This window comes from Neofelis nebulosa, chromosome 16, assembly GCF_028018385.1.
Source record: "Neofelis nebulosa isolate mNeoNeb1 chromosome 16, mNeoNeb1.pri, whole genome shotgun sequence".
Classification (NCBI taxonomy): domain Eukaryota; kingdom Metazoa; phylum Chordata; class Mammalia; order Carnivora; family Felidae; genus Neofelis; species Neofelis nebulosa.
This window is the reverse complement of record NC_080797.1, coordinates 31294247-31310031: the sequence shown is the minus strand read 5'-3', so window position 1 is coordinate 31310031 and position 15785 is coordinate 31294247. Positions and strand designations below refer to the sequence as shown.

The 15785-nt window shown below is 48.5% G+C and overlaps 1 protein-coding gene and 1 long non-coding RNA gene across 3 annotated transcripts; both read left to right on the top strand.

Annotated features, from left to right (window-relative positions):
• The first annotated feature begins 4678 nt into the window (after window positions 1-4678).
• Window positions 4679-5351, top strand: LOC131496947 (reprimo-like protein). The gene has a single exon (XM_058702824.1). It carries the CDS (start codon window positions 4679-4681, stop codon window positions 5261-5263), a length of 585 nt encoding a protein of 194 aa, XP_058558807.1. The 3' UTR covers window positions 5264-5351.
• Window positions 5352-5363: 12 nt separating this feature from the next.
• Window positions 5364-13691, top strand: LOC131497079 (uncharacterized). 2 transcript variants are annotated; one of them, XR_009254761.1, is made up of 3 exons: window positions 5364-5727; window positions 7401-7867; window positions 13033-13691. It is a non-coding gene; the product is annotated as an uncharacterized LOC131497079 (long non-coding RNA). The 2 variants fall into 2 exon arrangements; XR_009254762.1 differs by having other exon boundaries at window positions 5364-5738.
• The last annotated feature ends 2094 nt before the right edge of the window (window positions 13692-15785 follow it).

Here is a 15785-nt window from a genome sequence, read left to right as displayed (position 1 = left end):
AAACATTAAAAGAAGGGGCGCCTGGGGCGCCTGGGTGGCGCAGTCGGTTAAGCGTCCGACTTCAGCCAGGTCACGATCTCGCGGTCCGTGAGTTCGAGCCCCGCGTCAGGCTCTGGGCTGATGGCTCGGAGCCTGGAGCCTGTTTCCGATTCTGTGTCTCCCTCTCTCTCTGCCCCTCCCCCGTTCATGCTCTGTCTCTCTCTGTCCCAAAAATAAATAAAAAACGTTGAAAAAAAAATTAAAAAAAAAAAAAAAAAAAAAAAAAAAAAAAAAAAAAAGAAGGGGTGCCTGGGTGGCTCAGTCGGTTGAGCGTCCGACTTCGGCTCAGGTCACGATCTCACGGTCCGTGAGTTCGAGCCCCGCGTCAGGCTCTGGGCTGATGGCTCGGAGCCTGGAGCCTGTTTCCGATTCTGTGTCTCCCTCTCTCTCTGCCCCTCCCCCGTTCATGCTATGTCTCTCTCCGTCCCAAAAATAAATAAAAAACGTTGAAAAAAAAATTTAAAAATACATAAACATTAAAAAAAAATTTTTTTTTTTAAAGAAAAAAAGAACATTCGACTTTTCAAGAACATTAACATGAACTGTTTGGGCTAAGATAAAAATAAAACAGTAAAATATTTATCCATAATCCTATCAGCTAACAGTTCAAACCAGGTTTTCTGTATTCCCTCCCAATCCTTTTCCAAAACACATAGGTAATTTTGACATGCTTATACTATGACAGAACTGTCTTTATCTTTCCCAAGGATTTTACATATATGTATTTTATAATTGATTTATGTAACAGACCTTAACGGAATACTTACATGTGTCAGGAACCAAGCCAAGTGTTGAGGATGCAAAATGAAGAAGAAAAGCAAGTCCTGCCCTCAGAGTAATCCCCCCACCCCCCAATTCCTGTGCTGTAGGTCAGGAAGTATTCGTTCTGTTTAACAGATGAGGAAATTAAGCTCAGTGAGGTTAAGTGAAATGTCTGCAGTGACCCAGCTGTTGACCAACAGAGCTGAGACTAACATCTGCCTCTGACTGCCAGGTCAAGGATCTTTCCTTTTTTCCTTCTTTCTTTTTAAAGTTTATTTCTTTATTTTAGGGGCGCCTGGGTGGCTCAGTCAGTTAAGCGTCCTATTTCAGCTCAGGTCACGATCTCACGGTTCGTGGGTTCGAGCCCCACATTGGGCTCTCTGCTGACAGATCAGAGCCTGGAGCCTGCTTCCAATTCTGTGTCTCCCTCTCTCTCTGTGCCTACCCTGCTCATCCTCTGTCTCTCTCTCTCTCTCTCTCTCTCAAAAATAAATAAACATTAAAAAAAATTTTTAAAAAGGATTAATGAAATACACAGCTTTGGATGGCATGGACGAAGAATAAACACTGAACCTCCATAGCAAAGAACATTAGTATCTCAGCATGTCTAATGTACAGAGATATATGCAAACATTTCTTCCTTGACAATGAGGCTGGAGAGATGTTTGTTCTGTAATTAGCGAAGTTAGAGGCATTTCTGATGTTTGTTTAGTGTAAACATTTCTAACTATACCACTTAACCATCATTATATTTTTAAAGATTTCATTTTTTTTAAGTAATCTCTATACCTAACGTGGGGCTCTAACCTACAACCTCGAGATCAAGAGTTGCAGACTCTAATGACTGAGACAGCCACGTGCCCCTTAGCCATCATTGTTTTAATGTTTATTTGTTTTTGAGAGAGACAGAGACAGAGCATGAGTGGGGGAGGGGCAGAGAGAGAGGGAGACAGAATCTGAAACAGGCTCCGGGCTCTGAGCTGTCAGCACAGAGCCCGACACGGGGCTCGAACCCACAAACTGTGAGATCACGACCTGAGTCAAAGTCGGACGCCCAACCAACTGAGCCACCCAGGAGCCCCAACCCCTTAACCATCATTTTAAACATCTATTTTTATGGTGGCATAAGAAGTTCCACACGGATCACAGGAATCTACTCCTGAAGCCAAGAGCACATTGTATGTTAGCTAACTTAACAATAAATTACATAAAACATAATAATAAAAAAATAAACTAATACAATTTCCCACACTGAAATCCTTAATCTGTTCTCTTGATAATTTAATATGTACTTGGTAATACTGCTTACATAATTCACCTGCTTAGTTAAATATTTAATATTTAAATATTTAATTTAGATTAAATTATTTAAAAATTCTGGGTTAATGGCATTCAAATTAATGTAAGTGTTCTATATTTTCTTGTCTTGTAGGTGACAATTTGAGGTTAACTTCAATTCCTCTCATTTTACTAAGCCAACTTTTTCAAACCTTTTCTGTAAAGGCCAGACAGTAAATATTTTAGGCTTTGCAGGCCATATACGGTCTCTGTCACATATTCTCTGTTTCTTTCCCTTCTTTTCTCTTTTACAGCCCTTTAAGAACACGAAAATCATTCTGAACTCATAGGTTGTATCAAGACAGACCATACACAGGATTTGATCCATGGGCCATAAATAATAAATATAAATAAAAGCAGATGGTATATGAACACTTACATAACAAGGTTCATATGGGTGTCCATAATGGCTCAGACTTCATTACCCCTTTTCCTCTACAACTGAAGGGCTTTTTCCTACATCTTGTCTATAAAATTAAAAAGTTGAAAATGCATAGGAGGTATTTAATGCTAGAGATGGGCTGGGTCCCCACAGACTCACAGAGTTATAGAATATAATAGAGAGAATTATAGAATTCCCCTATAGAGAATTATAGAATTCTACTGTAAGAAGAAATTGTTGCAATTATCTAATTTGAACCCTGTATATTTTAATAAATAATATAACTAAAAACTCATAATAAATGATGAACTGATTAACTTACAAATACTGGAGGGATAGCAGGCCTTCAAATGTGTCTTTACGTAATTCGGTCAGATAATTGTCACGGAGAATTCTGCAAAATGAAAAGGTCATTTCTCGGTCAAAATGCAAAATAACTACAACTATTGGCTACACAGGACCGCTAGATGTGAGAGAAACCTGGGTGATGGTGCCACCAAATACACTAATTCTTATTTAATGTAGGGATGGTGGTCTCTGCTGTTTGATTCAAATCTTTTCTTCTCACATACTCCTTTGTCTCTCTCTCTCTCTCTCTCTCTCTCTCTCTCTCTCACACACACACACACACACACACACACACACACGTGAATTAGTTCTAATGGCGGAGCGGTGGCTTTGAGATACTCCATGCTGGGGACATCCTGGGTACCCTCACACCCACTTGCCAAGCCCTTTCCATCCTCAGGTCTTTCCCTCCGCCACCACCAGCGGAATCTAAGCCTCCCACAGGATCTTCTGCCTGGACTCAAAGACTCCTAGATGCTTTCCTTCCTTCTCCACAGCTCAAAGAATGCAAATTATACAAGGATGAGAAACCATCCCACATCCCATAAACACAGGCAAAGATATGAAAATAATGACAATAACCAGGATCGGGGGCAATGCCCCCCGCCTTCCCCATAGGGCTGCAGTGTAAACTGGTTCGTTTCTGCAGAGCAATTTGGTAGGATGTAATCTTTGGATTCTGTGGGTCCATCGTTCAAAAAATCAAGAAAAAAATAGTTTTTGCATACACTTTGATACAGGCTCTTTATGGTAATATTGGTTCTGATGCAAAAAAAGGGGGCCAACTAAAATATCCAAAAATAAACATCTTCCTTAAATACATGGTAGTAGTCTCTACCCTTGAAACACCATTCCTTCACTAAAAATTGTATTACAGATCAGTAGTTCTCAAAGCAGGACCCGGAAGCAGCATGAACATCACCTGTGAGGGTATTAGTAATGCACATTCTGGGGCCCCCAACCCCGACATAATAAGTCCTCCAGAATATTCAGAACCACTGTTGTAGATGAATATTTATCACTACGAAAAGATACACAATTAAATGACAAAACAGTAGGTACTAACAATGCATCTCTATTTGAATAAATGTATGGAGACTCGCAAAGAAAAAAAGCCCAGATTTTGTACCAAGGTGGTAACGTCGACACTCTGGGGGGTAGGATTTTGAGGTTTTCGATTTTTTTTTTCATTTTGCTAATCCATACTTTCTAGTTTGCAATGGTGCGTTTTTTGCCAAAAGGAACGGGGGTGGGGGGAGACCTCAATAACTTCTTTTTGAATTAAAAACAAAAAATCAAATGGGGCAGGATGGGGGTGGGGTGGGAAGGACGAAGACAGCACGCCCCGCAGCCACAGCTTTCAGCCTGGGGACTGCAGCGAGGAGCGGGTAGGGGCGTGGCGGGACCGCTCGGACCCAGCGCCACCGCCCCAATGGAGAAGGGAGAGAGGAGGGCAGCCAACGCCAGGGGTGAGAGCTACTTCTCTGATGTCCAGGAAGGTCTACTGGGAGCCAAAGAGCGGAGCAGAAATTTAGGGCCGACTTCAGGAGGAGCTGAACCGCCACGAGCACCGATTCCCGGAATGGGCGCCTCGGGGAGATTTCCCAGCCCGAAACCCTCCGCCACTGCCCCCGGGGCGGGGCTGCCCGCTTCTCGGACCCAGAGGACTCCGGGGGGGTGGGGGTGGGGGGCGCCGCAGGGGGGGGGAGCAGGAAGGAGGCGGGAGGGGGCGGGGCCGTTGCTAGGGGAGGGGCGGCGGGGCCGGCGAGCCGCGCAGCAGGCAACCGCGACCCGCGCTCGGCTTTCCGGATGCAGCTCCCGCGCAGCCTGTTGCTCGTTCCTCCGGGCCGCCGCTTCCCGCCCGGTGCCCAGGGCCAGGCGGCCCGAGGGGTGCCGGCGCGCGGGCGGCCTCCCGCCTTCCCCTCTCCCCGCCCGCGGATGGACCCCAGCATCTCCGAGAGCGCAGGCGCCGGCCAGCCTCCCCGCGCGCCCCGGCCGGCGCGCCGAGACCCCGGGCGCCGTGCTGCGAAGAACGCGACCTTCCTGAACCACAGCGGCCTGGAGGCGGCGGGCGGCTTGGGCGGCTGCGGCGGCGGGGCCACCCTGGGGAACCGCAGCCACGGGCTGGGCACGTGGCTGGGCTGCTGCCCCGGGGGCGCGCCGCTGGCCGCCACCGACGGGGTCCCCGCGGGGCTGGCGCCCGACGAGCGCAGCCTGTGGGTGTCGCGCGTGGCGCAGATCGCTGTGCTCTGCGTGCTGTCGCTCACCGTGGTCTTCGGCGTGTTCTTCCTGGGCTGCAACCTGCTCATCAAGTCGGAGAGTATGATCAACTTTCTGGTGGAGGAGCGCCGGCCCTCCAAGGACGTGGGCGCCGCCATCCTGGGGCTGTACTGAGGCCGCCTCGGCCCGTCCCCGCCAGCCCGGCCGCAAGCGGACGAGAAGGGAGACCGGGACCCTCGTGCCCCTCCCGGGCTCTGCCGCCGCCGCCGCCGCCGCCTGGAGGGCCGCGCAAGGAACAGCGACGGGCCTCGGGGCGCCCCGGCCCGGGGACACCGTGAGACTCGAGGCGGTGGCGCGGGAAGGGACTTCCACACCCGGGTCGGTCCAGTGTGCGCCTCAGCGTAGCGGGGTGGGAGAGGTCGTGGGAGGCTGCGTGGGGCTGAGGTCACGTGCGGGGGAGTTTTGTGCGTACGTAGACGCGTCCGCGTGCGGGTGAGTTGCAGGGTGCGGCAAGTTGAGGAATTCGAATCCCTGAGCTCGTGGGCCGGATTTTGCATTTGGAAAGAACCGTGGTAATAAACCTGCTGCCGTCGGGCTTCCGGCGGCTTCCCATTCGCAACTCTTCACGGAGTGTGTGTGTAAGTGTAAGGTGTGTTGGCTGGGGCGGGGTGGGTGCGCTGTGTACCTCACAGGCGGGTTGGCCGCCTGACTGCGGAGCCGTGGGGGGTAGGTGGGGGGCTCTTGAGACCCCACTTGGAGGAGGCCAGGAGGCCGTAGTCCTGGAGGGGAACGGGCAGGTCCTGCGGGGTGGCCAGACAGCTGGGGAGATTATTGAAATCTTTGGGAAATTGGAATCTATTCCGTGAGGGGGAAAAAAAAGAAAAATCAGTGACTTACCTGCAAAAGGGAAGAAAAGCAAAATTAATATATCAGAACAGTGAATAAAAATTTAATCTGGGGGTTGGTGGGGCGCTAGATCTAGGTAAATTACAAGGCCAAAGCCCCATCTAAGGGCTTGCTTGGACACCGTCCTTGTAGTGTGGAGCAGGAGTAGTGGGAAGAAATGCCCTTGCTGCCGGGGGTGGGGGTGGGGGGATGCAAGGGTGGGAGAGGGCTTTGTGGCGCGGAGGACCCAGGACATTTAAAATGCAGAAAATGACCTCCATATGCAGCTGTATTCAGGGAATTTTCAGTCCCCCATTATGAGATACCCCGTTGCCCAGAACCCAGGCACCTCTTGGAGATGCAGAATTAGAGTAAAGCGGTGTGAACGGGCTAGAAAGATGCCACTCATCGGCCAAGGGCGAGTGCGTGGCTCCACTGTCTGCAAGCGTCTGATCTGGGGAAGGGCTAAAACTGGGCATTATTCAATTTCGTCCTCATAACAATCCTTTGAGGCAGATATTAGCATTATCCCTACTTAACCTTTCACTGGTGGTGAATCTGAGGCCCAAGGAGGTTAGGCAAGGGGCTCAAGGTCACACCTGTACCTAAAGGGTGGGGGAGGTGACATGCCAGCCCAGAGAGAGAGAATCTTTTTTTTTCTTTTTCTTTTTTTAATGTTTATTTATTTTTGAGACAGAGAGAGACAGAGTATGAATGGGGGAGGGGCAGAGAGAGGGAGATACAGAATCGGAAGCAGGCTCCAGGCTCTGAGCCATCAGCCCAGAGCCCGACGCGGGGCTCGAACTCACAGACCGCGAGATCGTGACCCGAGCTGAAGTCGGATGCCTAACCGACTGAGCCACCCAGGCGCCCCAAGAATCTTAAGTATGCTCCATGCTCAGCACAGAGCTCAACGCAGGGCTTGATCCCATGACCCTGGGATCGTGACCTGAGTGGAAATCCAGAGTTGGATGTTCAACCAGACTGAGCCCCCCTGCCCCCGCCGGGTGTCCCAAGGGATGCAATTTCTGGGGTCGGGTGCTCTCACTAGCAAGATGGCCCCTGGAATGGAGGACAGGAGGGAGGGCTCACATCACAACAGCTACTCACTTTCCCACTTGTTTGTTGGAGCCCACTTGGCACAGCCGTGCTCGGCTGGCGGCCGGGAGTCACCCTCCCTGAACCTCCCCAGACCCCAACTCAGCAGCAGACCAAGAGCAGCCTTGAGCATTAAGAGGGGTTTCAGAGGGAAAGAAGGAAGCGTGATGGTTGTGGGTACCCACAAAAATAGCCCACGTCCAGCATTCCAAATTGGGGCAAAAGGTATGTGTGCACGTGCACACACACATTTTATACAAAGGACTTTAGAAGGATTTCTGAATAGCATCCCTTGAGTGCAGCTCATGATTCTCTCTTGTTACTCAAGGTCACGAGGGATATGCGGGATGTCCAGATCCCTGAACTCCAGAGGCCAGGCAAGCATCTAGGCCTCTGGCATGGCCACTGGGGAAGTGCCCTGAGGAAGCACCTGCTTACTCTTGCCGCCATATGCCTCCAAACTCAGAGGAATCTGTAACTCCAGTGCGTAGAAATGGAGAGTTTAATCCATGGGGAACACTCTGGAATGCTGAGGAAAAAAAGAATAAGCAAGAGTCAGGAAACCAGCTCCTATAAGATGATCGTCTGGCTTTACGTGTGTCCTACCATCATGGAGGAGTCAAAGACCACATCACCGGGGGACTGGTACCCCTGGAGCTATCCACACCTAGGCTGGCCCAGCCGGGCAGGCCAATGGACAGCTTCTGACACAGAGACACCCTCGGACACCAGAGCCTTGAATCTTCCTTTGCACCCAAAAGGGCGCTGTATTCCACAAACCAGATTACGACGATGGTAACCTACCTTTATTTATTTATTTATTTATTTATTTATTTATTTATGCTAGTCACTTTAAGGGCATTATCTAAATTCATCCTCATACCAACCCTTTGGGGCAGATACTGGCATTATTCCCACTTTACCTTTTACTGATGATGACCTCTATTTTGGGGGGGGCGGGTACCAGCAAATCTATTTAGACGAAATCTATTTGGGGGTACAGGGTTCTGATGGGAGCTTGCAGGCTGGCTGTGAACCTGCGTTTCTCCTGGGGCCTGTCTGGCAGGGGAAAGCTTGGGCAGAAAGCCCAGGACATGGGACCCGGATGTTGACGCCACAGCCACCCAGGCAGGGGACAGCCTCCATCACTGCGGGTCATGCTGTGCAAACTGCTGGTTTCCTGCTGAGCTGGGCCAGGCTGACAGACATGCGCTCCAAAGGTGAAGTTCAGCAAGGCTTCCAGGGATCTTACCTGCAACCCTCACCTTCTTGCTGGGGTTCCTTTCCTGTTCCAGGTCCTGTTACCGTAACGACATTGAGGGTGATTATGGCTGGGCTTCGAAGAAAAAGCAGTTACCAGCCTTGAGGGGGCTTCCTCCCCTCCCCACGTGGACTCTGCTGTCTGGTTTCCACCACACCAGGCCCAGGCCTCCCTGGAAGGGCGACCTTTCCTCAAAACCGGGCCCTGGGCTCTACCCCTCTCTCTGCTTCCCAAAGCTTCACCCCTACTGTGGAACGGGAGAGGGAGGGAAAGAAATGCCATCAGTCCCTCCTGCTGAAACCAACCAGTCTCCCTGCCTTGCTCTGTGTGGGCCCCACAGAGGGGAAAAAGGGTGGTGCTCTGGCCAGGATCAAGGAGGGAAATAGGATCAATTTGGGGGTCTTGAGTCCTTTCCAGGAGGGCAGCCAGATTGGTCCCTCATGGGGAAGGGGAAGTTTGGGCCTTAAGAAGGCTCTGGGGACCTGGGAAGGGCAATGAGGAGGAAAGACTTGGGACAGGAAGAGGGACCCAGAGCAGTGGAGGGCTGAAGGGAGGCCCAGCCGTAGAGGCCTCCACCATGGCCCCGCTCCCTGCTGCAGGAGAGGCCCAGTACGGAGCCATTGGAGCAGGTCTGGAGAGCCACAGCAAGGGCCAGGCGTCAGCAGCAATGCTTTTGGTGCAAGGCCTCCCCTTGGACCCATGATTTCCAACTTGACAGCTCGTGAGAATTACCCGGCTGAGCTTTCAAAGCCCTGCTGCTCATATCGCACCCCCCAGACCGACTGCAGCAGAACATCTGCGGGTGGAAACAGGCTTCAGAATCAGGAGGCCCTTCCTTGTTCAGTGACCCGTCAGGTGGCGCTGATCCCAAGAGAGAAGCCCTTGGTGTTTCGGTCTTATGTAGTCCCTGCTTGCCACCTGTGTCCTGAAGACCCGTGTGACCATCCGTGCAGGGGCGCTGGTGTCGGGGAGCAGGCGAAGGGAAGGGAATGAGTTTAGGCTTTACAGAACCAGCAGCAAGTTAATGAAGTGTTCTGAGTCACACTGTTCATCTGTCAAATTGGGATCATAAAGCCTGCTTCCTGTGTTTGTTGAGAAGATTCCAGGAGACAACGATGGCTGAGCTGGGCGCGGTGCTCTGCCCACGGGAGGTGTTGGGTAACTGGTTGCGAGTATCACGCTGGTGCTGGTTGACCTCGCAAGGGCTGTCCTAAACCTCTGTGCCAGCCCCTTTCACGGCATTTCTCTCTCGGCTCCGGTGATCTGGCCCCCAGTCTCCACTCTGAAAATGCTACGGAGTTCACACTCCGTGGCTCCCGGTGCTCTGCTTCCCTCAAATGCTTTTCTTCCCCTCCGTTGTCTCTTATAACTGCTCATTCTCCAAAAGGTCAAGCTCAAGTGCAGCCTCATCCATGAAACAGAATTTTGATGGCTTCTATCACATATCTTCGTATATCTACATAACAGTAATGTTTACTGAGCCCTTCTATGTGTTCTGTTCATATATTAACTGTCCTAAGAGGTGGCTTCTAGTAGCATCCTCATTTTACATTTGAGGAAACTGAGGCCCAGCCTCAGGGTAAGAGACTAGTCTGAGGTTGTACCGCCAGTAAGTGGAGCTGGGATCCCGAATTCAGGCAGACTGGTTTCTGAGCTCCCACTCCTGACCACCAGGCACACTGCCAAGGTGGATGGCATGGGCCTGTCTCTGCCTTGCGTTATGGACTCTGGTGTTCATGTCTGTCTCCTTCACTGTATTGTCCCTGAGGACCAGAGCTTTTTCCCCTGTGTATGTATTTTCTGCAGCACTCGCCATGGTGCCTTATTTAGTTTAGGAATATCACAAACCTTTGTTGAGCTGAGGACACAGCCCCCTGCTTTCAAGGGGCCGCACTTATCATAGGAATCAAGGATATGTGATCAAATCAAACACGAGGAGAAGGGTGGGCGTTCTCCTTAGTCAGAGACAAATAAAATTTTCACGGGAATGATTCCCCTTTTAGGTGCTAATAAGCATACTTGCCATCTAGAGAAGATCTTTCACATGCCAGAAATGGTGTGAAGCAGTGTTCCTATTTTATCTCATAATCCCTTCTGATTTTTCTATAGCCCATATCTAATAATCTCTGCAGGGCAGATATTGCTGTCATCTTTGAGAAAGCAAGGCTCAGATTGCTTAGATCACTCATTTAAGACCACAGCTAATCATTGGTAGAATCAGATTCAGGTCTATCTGAGCTCAAAAGGTATTTGGAAGGTGAAGAACTGGTACATTTCATAATTTTCATCGAGCTTTGGAAATGAGAGCATGCCTTGATTTTTCTGTTTTGTTGTTTGGGATGTTGCAGGAATATTTTTGTGAGCACTTCTCCCTTTTCTCCGCTGCACATATGAGGGCAACGCCCCGTGCATGAAAGGGACTATTACGGATGATGAAGAAGATGAGGGCGAGAGAAACAACCCAGCACCATCACTTGACAGGCCATACGGCGAAAACTGTTATTATAAAAAATAAAGTAGAGAGAGAAGGAGAGGGTAAGGTCGAAATGGTAGACAGAATACTCCACCCGGCTCTACATCATTACGAACATCAGGACTGACAGTAAAGAAAATCCATAGTGTTGCTGGAAAATAGGAAGGGTGCCCTCAGTGGACTAGAAATAATGGCGATTTCCTAGACAGTAGCTGGCCGATTAGGTCGTATTGAAGAAGGTGCCCACAGTCCGCAGTTCAGGCATGCAACGTGGTCTGTCACAAAAGGCGGAAACAGGGATGCCCTCAACTGAGATGCAGAGCCAAAGCAAGCAGGAGGAGGCCTTCCTGGGTCCCGCAGAGGTTGCGGTCAGAAGGATCAGCCTCCTTCCTGTCCCAGGCCGCTCTGAGGTTGTGTCATGGGCAGGACACCAGGGAGGATACGGAAAAGGAGAACTTTTTTATACCCAGGGCGAGCTTAAGGTGCGCTGATCTGGAAAGATGAGGAAAGGTTCGCGATGGTAGTGAGAAGGCTGAGAGGCCCCCAAAGACTGTTCTGGGTCTTTGATGCCACAGGCCCTGTCTACCCCGGATCCTGCCTTGTTATGTTCCTGATTGCAGCCTGGGATAATGAGATATTGCGCTTCTAAAAATGTGATCGTATATTAATTTTTCTGCAATGTACATATGGGCAATCACATGTGGACTTACCAGACGGGTGAAAAAAGTGAATTGCCATGGAGATGAAACCTGGGATGAGGTTGCCGTGGTAACTAGATTGTTTCTAAAAGGCCACATCACCTTAGGGAAGTAGGAAGCTCCTGTCCAGGACTTGAAGTTAGAGGCCAAATCACAGGCCTTCCCATCAGGGCCGGGTGCTCTTTCAGTTTCTTTTCACTTCTTTTTTTCTTTTCGTTCCTTGCCATCCCCAAAGACAAGAGATGTAGATTTTGGAGACCTTGATTCAAGCTCTGGCTGTGCCACTAGTAAGTCATGTGGGCCCTGAAGAGGTGTGAGATGGGCTACTGGGCCTCCTCTCTAGCTTCGTACTGACTTGCTGTGTGATCTTGGACTAATAATTTCCTGGGTTTCCTCCCGTGCGAAGTGAGGGAGGTGGACTAGATTCTCTCCAAAATCATTCCAATAATTTTCTCTTTCTCTCCCTTGACACTTCCTCGTAGGGCAAAGAGCTTCCCAAGTAAATAGGCTGGTGGAGCTGTCTATGGTGCTGAACATTTGGCTGCTGAGGTCTTGGGCTCAAAAGAGCTGGCTGTTCTCAGCACTCTTCCAGACTTCTAGACTCAGGTCACCTCCATCAGGAGTCTAGGGCTTGCTTGCAGCTAGAGAGGAGACTCCAGAGGGTCTTGGGCTTCAGAGAGCACTGGAGAAGGAATCTGGAGATGTGGTCCTAGCCTGACCCTGCCACAGCCAGCTCTCAGTATATTTTTGATGAAGCCACACCTCCTTTGTTTGGACCTTTGTTTTCTCATCTATGAACCTGAGGTGGGGACCAAGATGATCTCTAAAACCTGGAGGGCCCAGAGTGGTTCTGGAAGCTTGCCTGGGCTGTGGGGGAGAGGAGAGCCTATAAAGAAGAGGTCATTCCTCACCTGTCTCAAAGCTCAGGCTTCTCTAGTGGTGACTGAGGGTGAGGAAGAAAATACACTCCCTTGTTAGGAACATGTGTTCTTTTGTCTGGAAGAAAAGGCAGGCAGTGAGCAGATGTGGCGTTTACATTTTCTCAAATGACAACTGAATGCCGAGGATGATGATTAGTGCTTGTTATGAAATGTGTCAAAACTATAATAAAATCTCCAATTTATACCATCTGCCTACTTATTGATCATCTTTCCAGAATCTCCTTCACTTCTCAGTAGTCCAGGATGAAAAAGACAATGAGGGGAAAGCTTAAAAGGAGCTCACACTAGGGGCACCTGGGTGGCTCAGTCGGTTGAGCGTCCAACTTTGGCTCAGGTCATGATCTCACAGCTCGTGGGTTTGAGCCCCGCGTTGGACTCTGTGCTGACAGCTCAGAGCCTGGAGCCTGCTTCAGACTCTGTGTCTCCCTCTCTCTCTCTCTGCCCCTAACCCACTTGCATTCTGCTTCTGTCTCTCTCAAAAATAAACATTAAAAATTTTTTAATAAGTAAATAAATAAGTAAATAAATAAATAAAGCACACTAGGGGAGACATCGTGATTCACTCCAAAATGTTTTGTGTTTTTCAGCCTTCGACTTCCCCACTTGGCCATGTAATGTGATGGTTGGGAATGTCGAGTCCACATCAAGAAGGGCCCTGGATTCAAGCCCTGCTTCTGCTCATTCTTAGTTGTAAGACATTCTTTCCAAACTTCAGTTTCTTCATTTGTAAAATGGGGGTTAATGACACATATCTCTAAGTATTTGTTGAACGGATTAAATAACATCATTTATGAAAATGATTAGCAAACACGATGTCTGGCACACCTCAGAAGTGATTGTTTTGGTTATCTATCTATAACTAGCTCCAAAAATTTGAGCTTTGAAACAATAACCACTTTATTATGTCTTCATGGTTCTGTGGGTTGACTGGGAGACTGTCGGCCAGCTGGGCAGATCTTCTGTCATCAAGAACTGCAGCCATCTAGAGGTCGTCTGTCTAGTGCCCAGCTTTTGTCCCCAAAGCTCAGAAGCACAGTTGCCAAGCCTTCATAAGGCTTAGGCTCAGAATTGGAGTATTTTCTTCTCTGCCACATCCTATTTATTAATATGACTCACAGAGCCAGTCCAGATGCATTGTGGGAGGACAGACTATGCAAGGCCATGAATACTGGAGGCATGGTTCACTGGCAGGTGTCTTTGGAAACCAATGGCTACATTGATCAATAAATGATTTTTACAATCAGAATTCCAAGTATTCTTCACTCCCTTGTCTCTTCTTTAGAAGTACCACCTCTTTCTGGGTTTGCACAGAATTACTAAAAATTATTTGTTGCCCATATAATTTAGAGTCATGTGGACACCTCCCGAACTATAGTCCCCTGGAATGGGTGTCAAGTTTTTTTCTCCCATATCCCCCCAGAGGCCTCGGACAGGACTCTGCATACTAAGTATTAAATGAAAGCTGTACATTTTGTTGGGTATTAATATTTCTATACCAGCTTTATTTTGGTTAATATTTTCTTCGTGTATCTTTTTGAAAACCTTTTCCTTGCAAGTTTTCCCTGTAGATATGTGAGGCACATACAATACTGGGATTTTAAAAATAGAATATTTTTACTGGTATATTTTCATGTTTTTAAAATTCATTTATTAGAGAGAGAGAGAGAGAGAGAAAGAGAGAGAGAGAGCCAGCAGGGGAGGAGGGGAGAGAGAGGGCGGGACAGAAGGAGGGACAGAGGGAGAGACAGAGGAAGAAAGAGAATCCCAAGCAGGCTCCGTGCTGACAGCACACAGCCTGACGTGGGGCTTGAACTCACGAACCATGAGATCATTACCTGAGCCAAAGTCAAGAGTCAGACGCTTAACTGACTGAGCCACCCAGGAGCCCCTATAAATATGTTTACTTATTTATTATTATTATTTAAATTTTTATTTAGTTTTTAAATTTATTTTAAGTAATTTATTTTTAGGCAGACTTCATGCCCAGCATGGAGCCCAGTGCAGGGCTTGGACTCACGACCCTGAGATCAAGACCTGAGCTGAGATCAAGAATCCGAGGCTCAACCCAACTGAGCCACCCAGGTGCCCCTGTATGTTTTATTTTTAAATTTACATTCAGTACAATTCACTTTTTTTTTGGGGGGGGGGGATATGGACAGTAGTATGAGTCTTGAACAAATGTTCAGGGTTGTGTAATCAGCAACATAATCAAGATACAGTTCTACCAAACAAGCTTCTTCATGCTCCCACTCTGTAGTCAAACCCCCTTCCTTCCCTTAGCCTGTGACAAGTACTGATTTGTTCTTCGTCCCTGTGGTTTTTCTTTTCCAGAATATCAGATAAGTGGGATCATACAACATGTAGCCTTTTCAGTCTGGCTCCTTGCACTTAGCCTAATACATCCAGGTTGCTGCAAGTGTCGACCGTTCATTCCTTTTTGTTGCTGAGCGGCATTCCGTCATATGGATGTATCACCATTCTTTTTTTTTTCATTTAATTTTTATTTTCGTCTGTCTTCGGCTGAAGGACATATGGGCTGAATCAGTTTTTGGTGACTACGAATAAAGCCAACATGAATATTCACACACGGTTTTTGTGTGTACGTGCAAACAAGAGTCTTAATTTCTCTTTGGAAAATACCTTGGAGGAGCTTTGTTGAGTCACACGGAAAGTGTATGATTAGCTCTATAAAAATACTGCCGAACTGTTTTCCACGGCAGCGATTACGTTTTGCATTCCTGTCAGCAATGTATGGGTGTTCTAGTGACTCCATACCCTCACTAGTAGTTGGTATTGTCAGTTGTGTTTGTGTGTGTGTGTGTGTGTGTGTGTGTGTGTGTGTCATTTGTATGTGTGCCTTTCCACATGGGTAATGGTATCTCATTGTGGGTTCAATTTGTATTTCCTAGTGAATGATGATGTTGAACAGCTTTTCAGGAGTTTCTTTACCATCTGTACCTCTTCCCTGGTGAAGTGTCTTTTGCTCATTTTTAAAAAATAAATGTTTATTCCTATTTGAGAGACTGAGCATGAGTAGGGGAGGGTCAGAGAGAGAGAGAGAGAAGGACAGAGGATTTGAAGCAGACTCTGCACTGGCAGCGGTGAGCCCGATGTGGGGCTCGAACTCATGAACCGTGAGATCGTGACCTGAGCTGCAGTGGGACACTCAATTGAGCCGTCCAAGTGCCCCTGCTCATTTTTTAAGTGGGGTTGTTTTCTCATTGCTGAGTTTTGAGAATCCATTACATACGATAGTTATAGTCCTTTGGCAGATACGTGATTTGCAAATATTTCCTCCCAATCCGTGGCTTGTCTCTGCATTCTCTTAACAGTGTCCCGC

Coding starts and splice junctions, on each gene's coding strand:
- LOC131496947 (XM_058702824.1), top strand. CDS start 4,679: ATGCAGCTCCCGCGCAGCCTGTTGCTCGTTCCTCCGGGCCGCCGCTTC.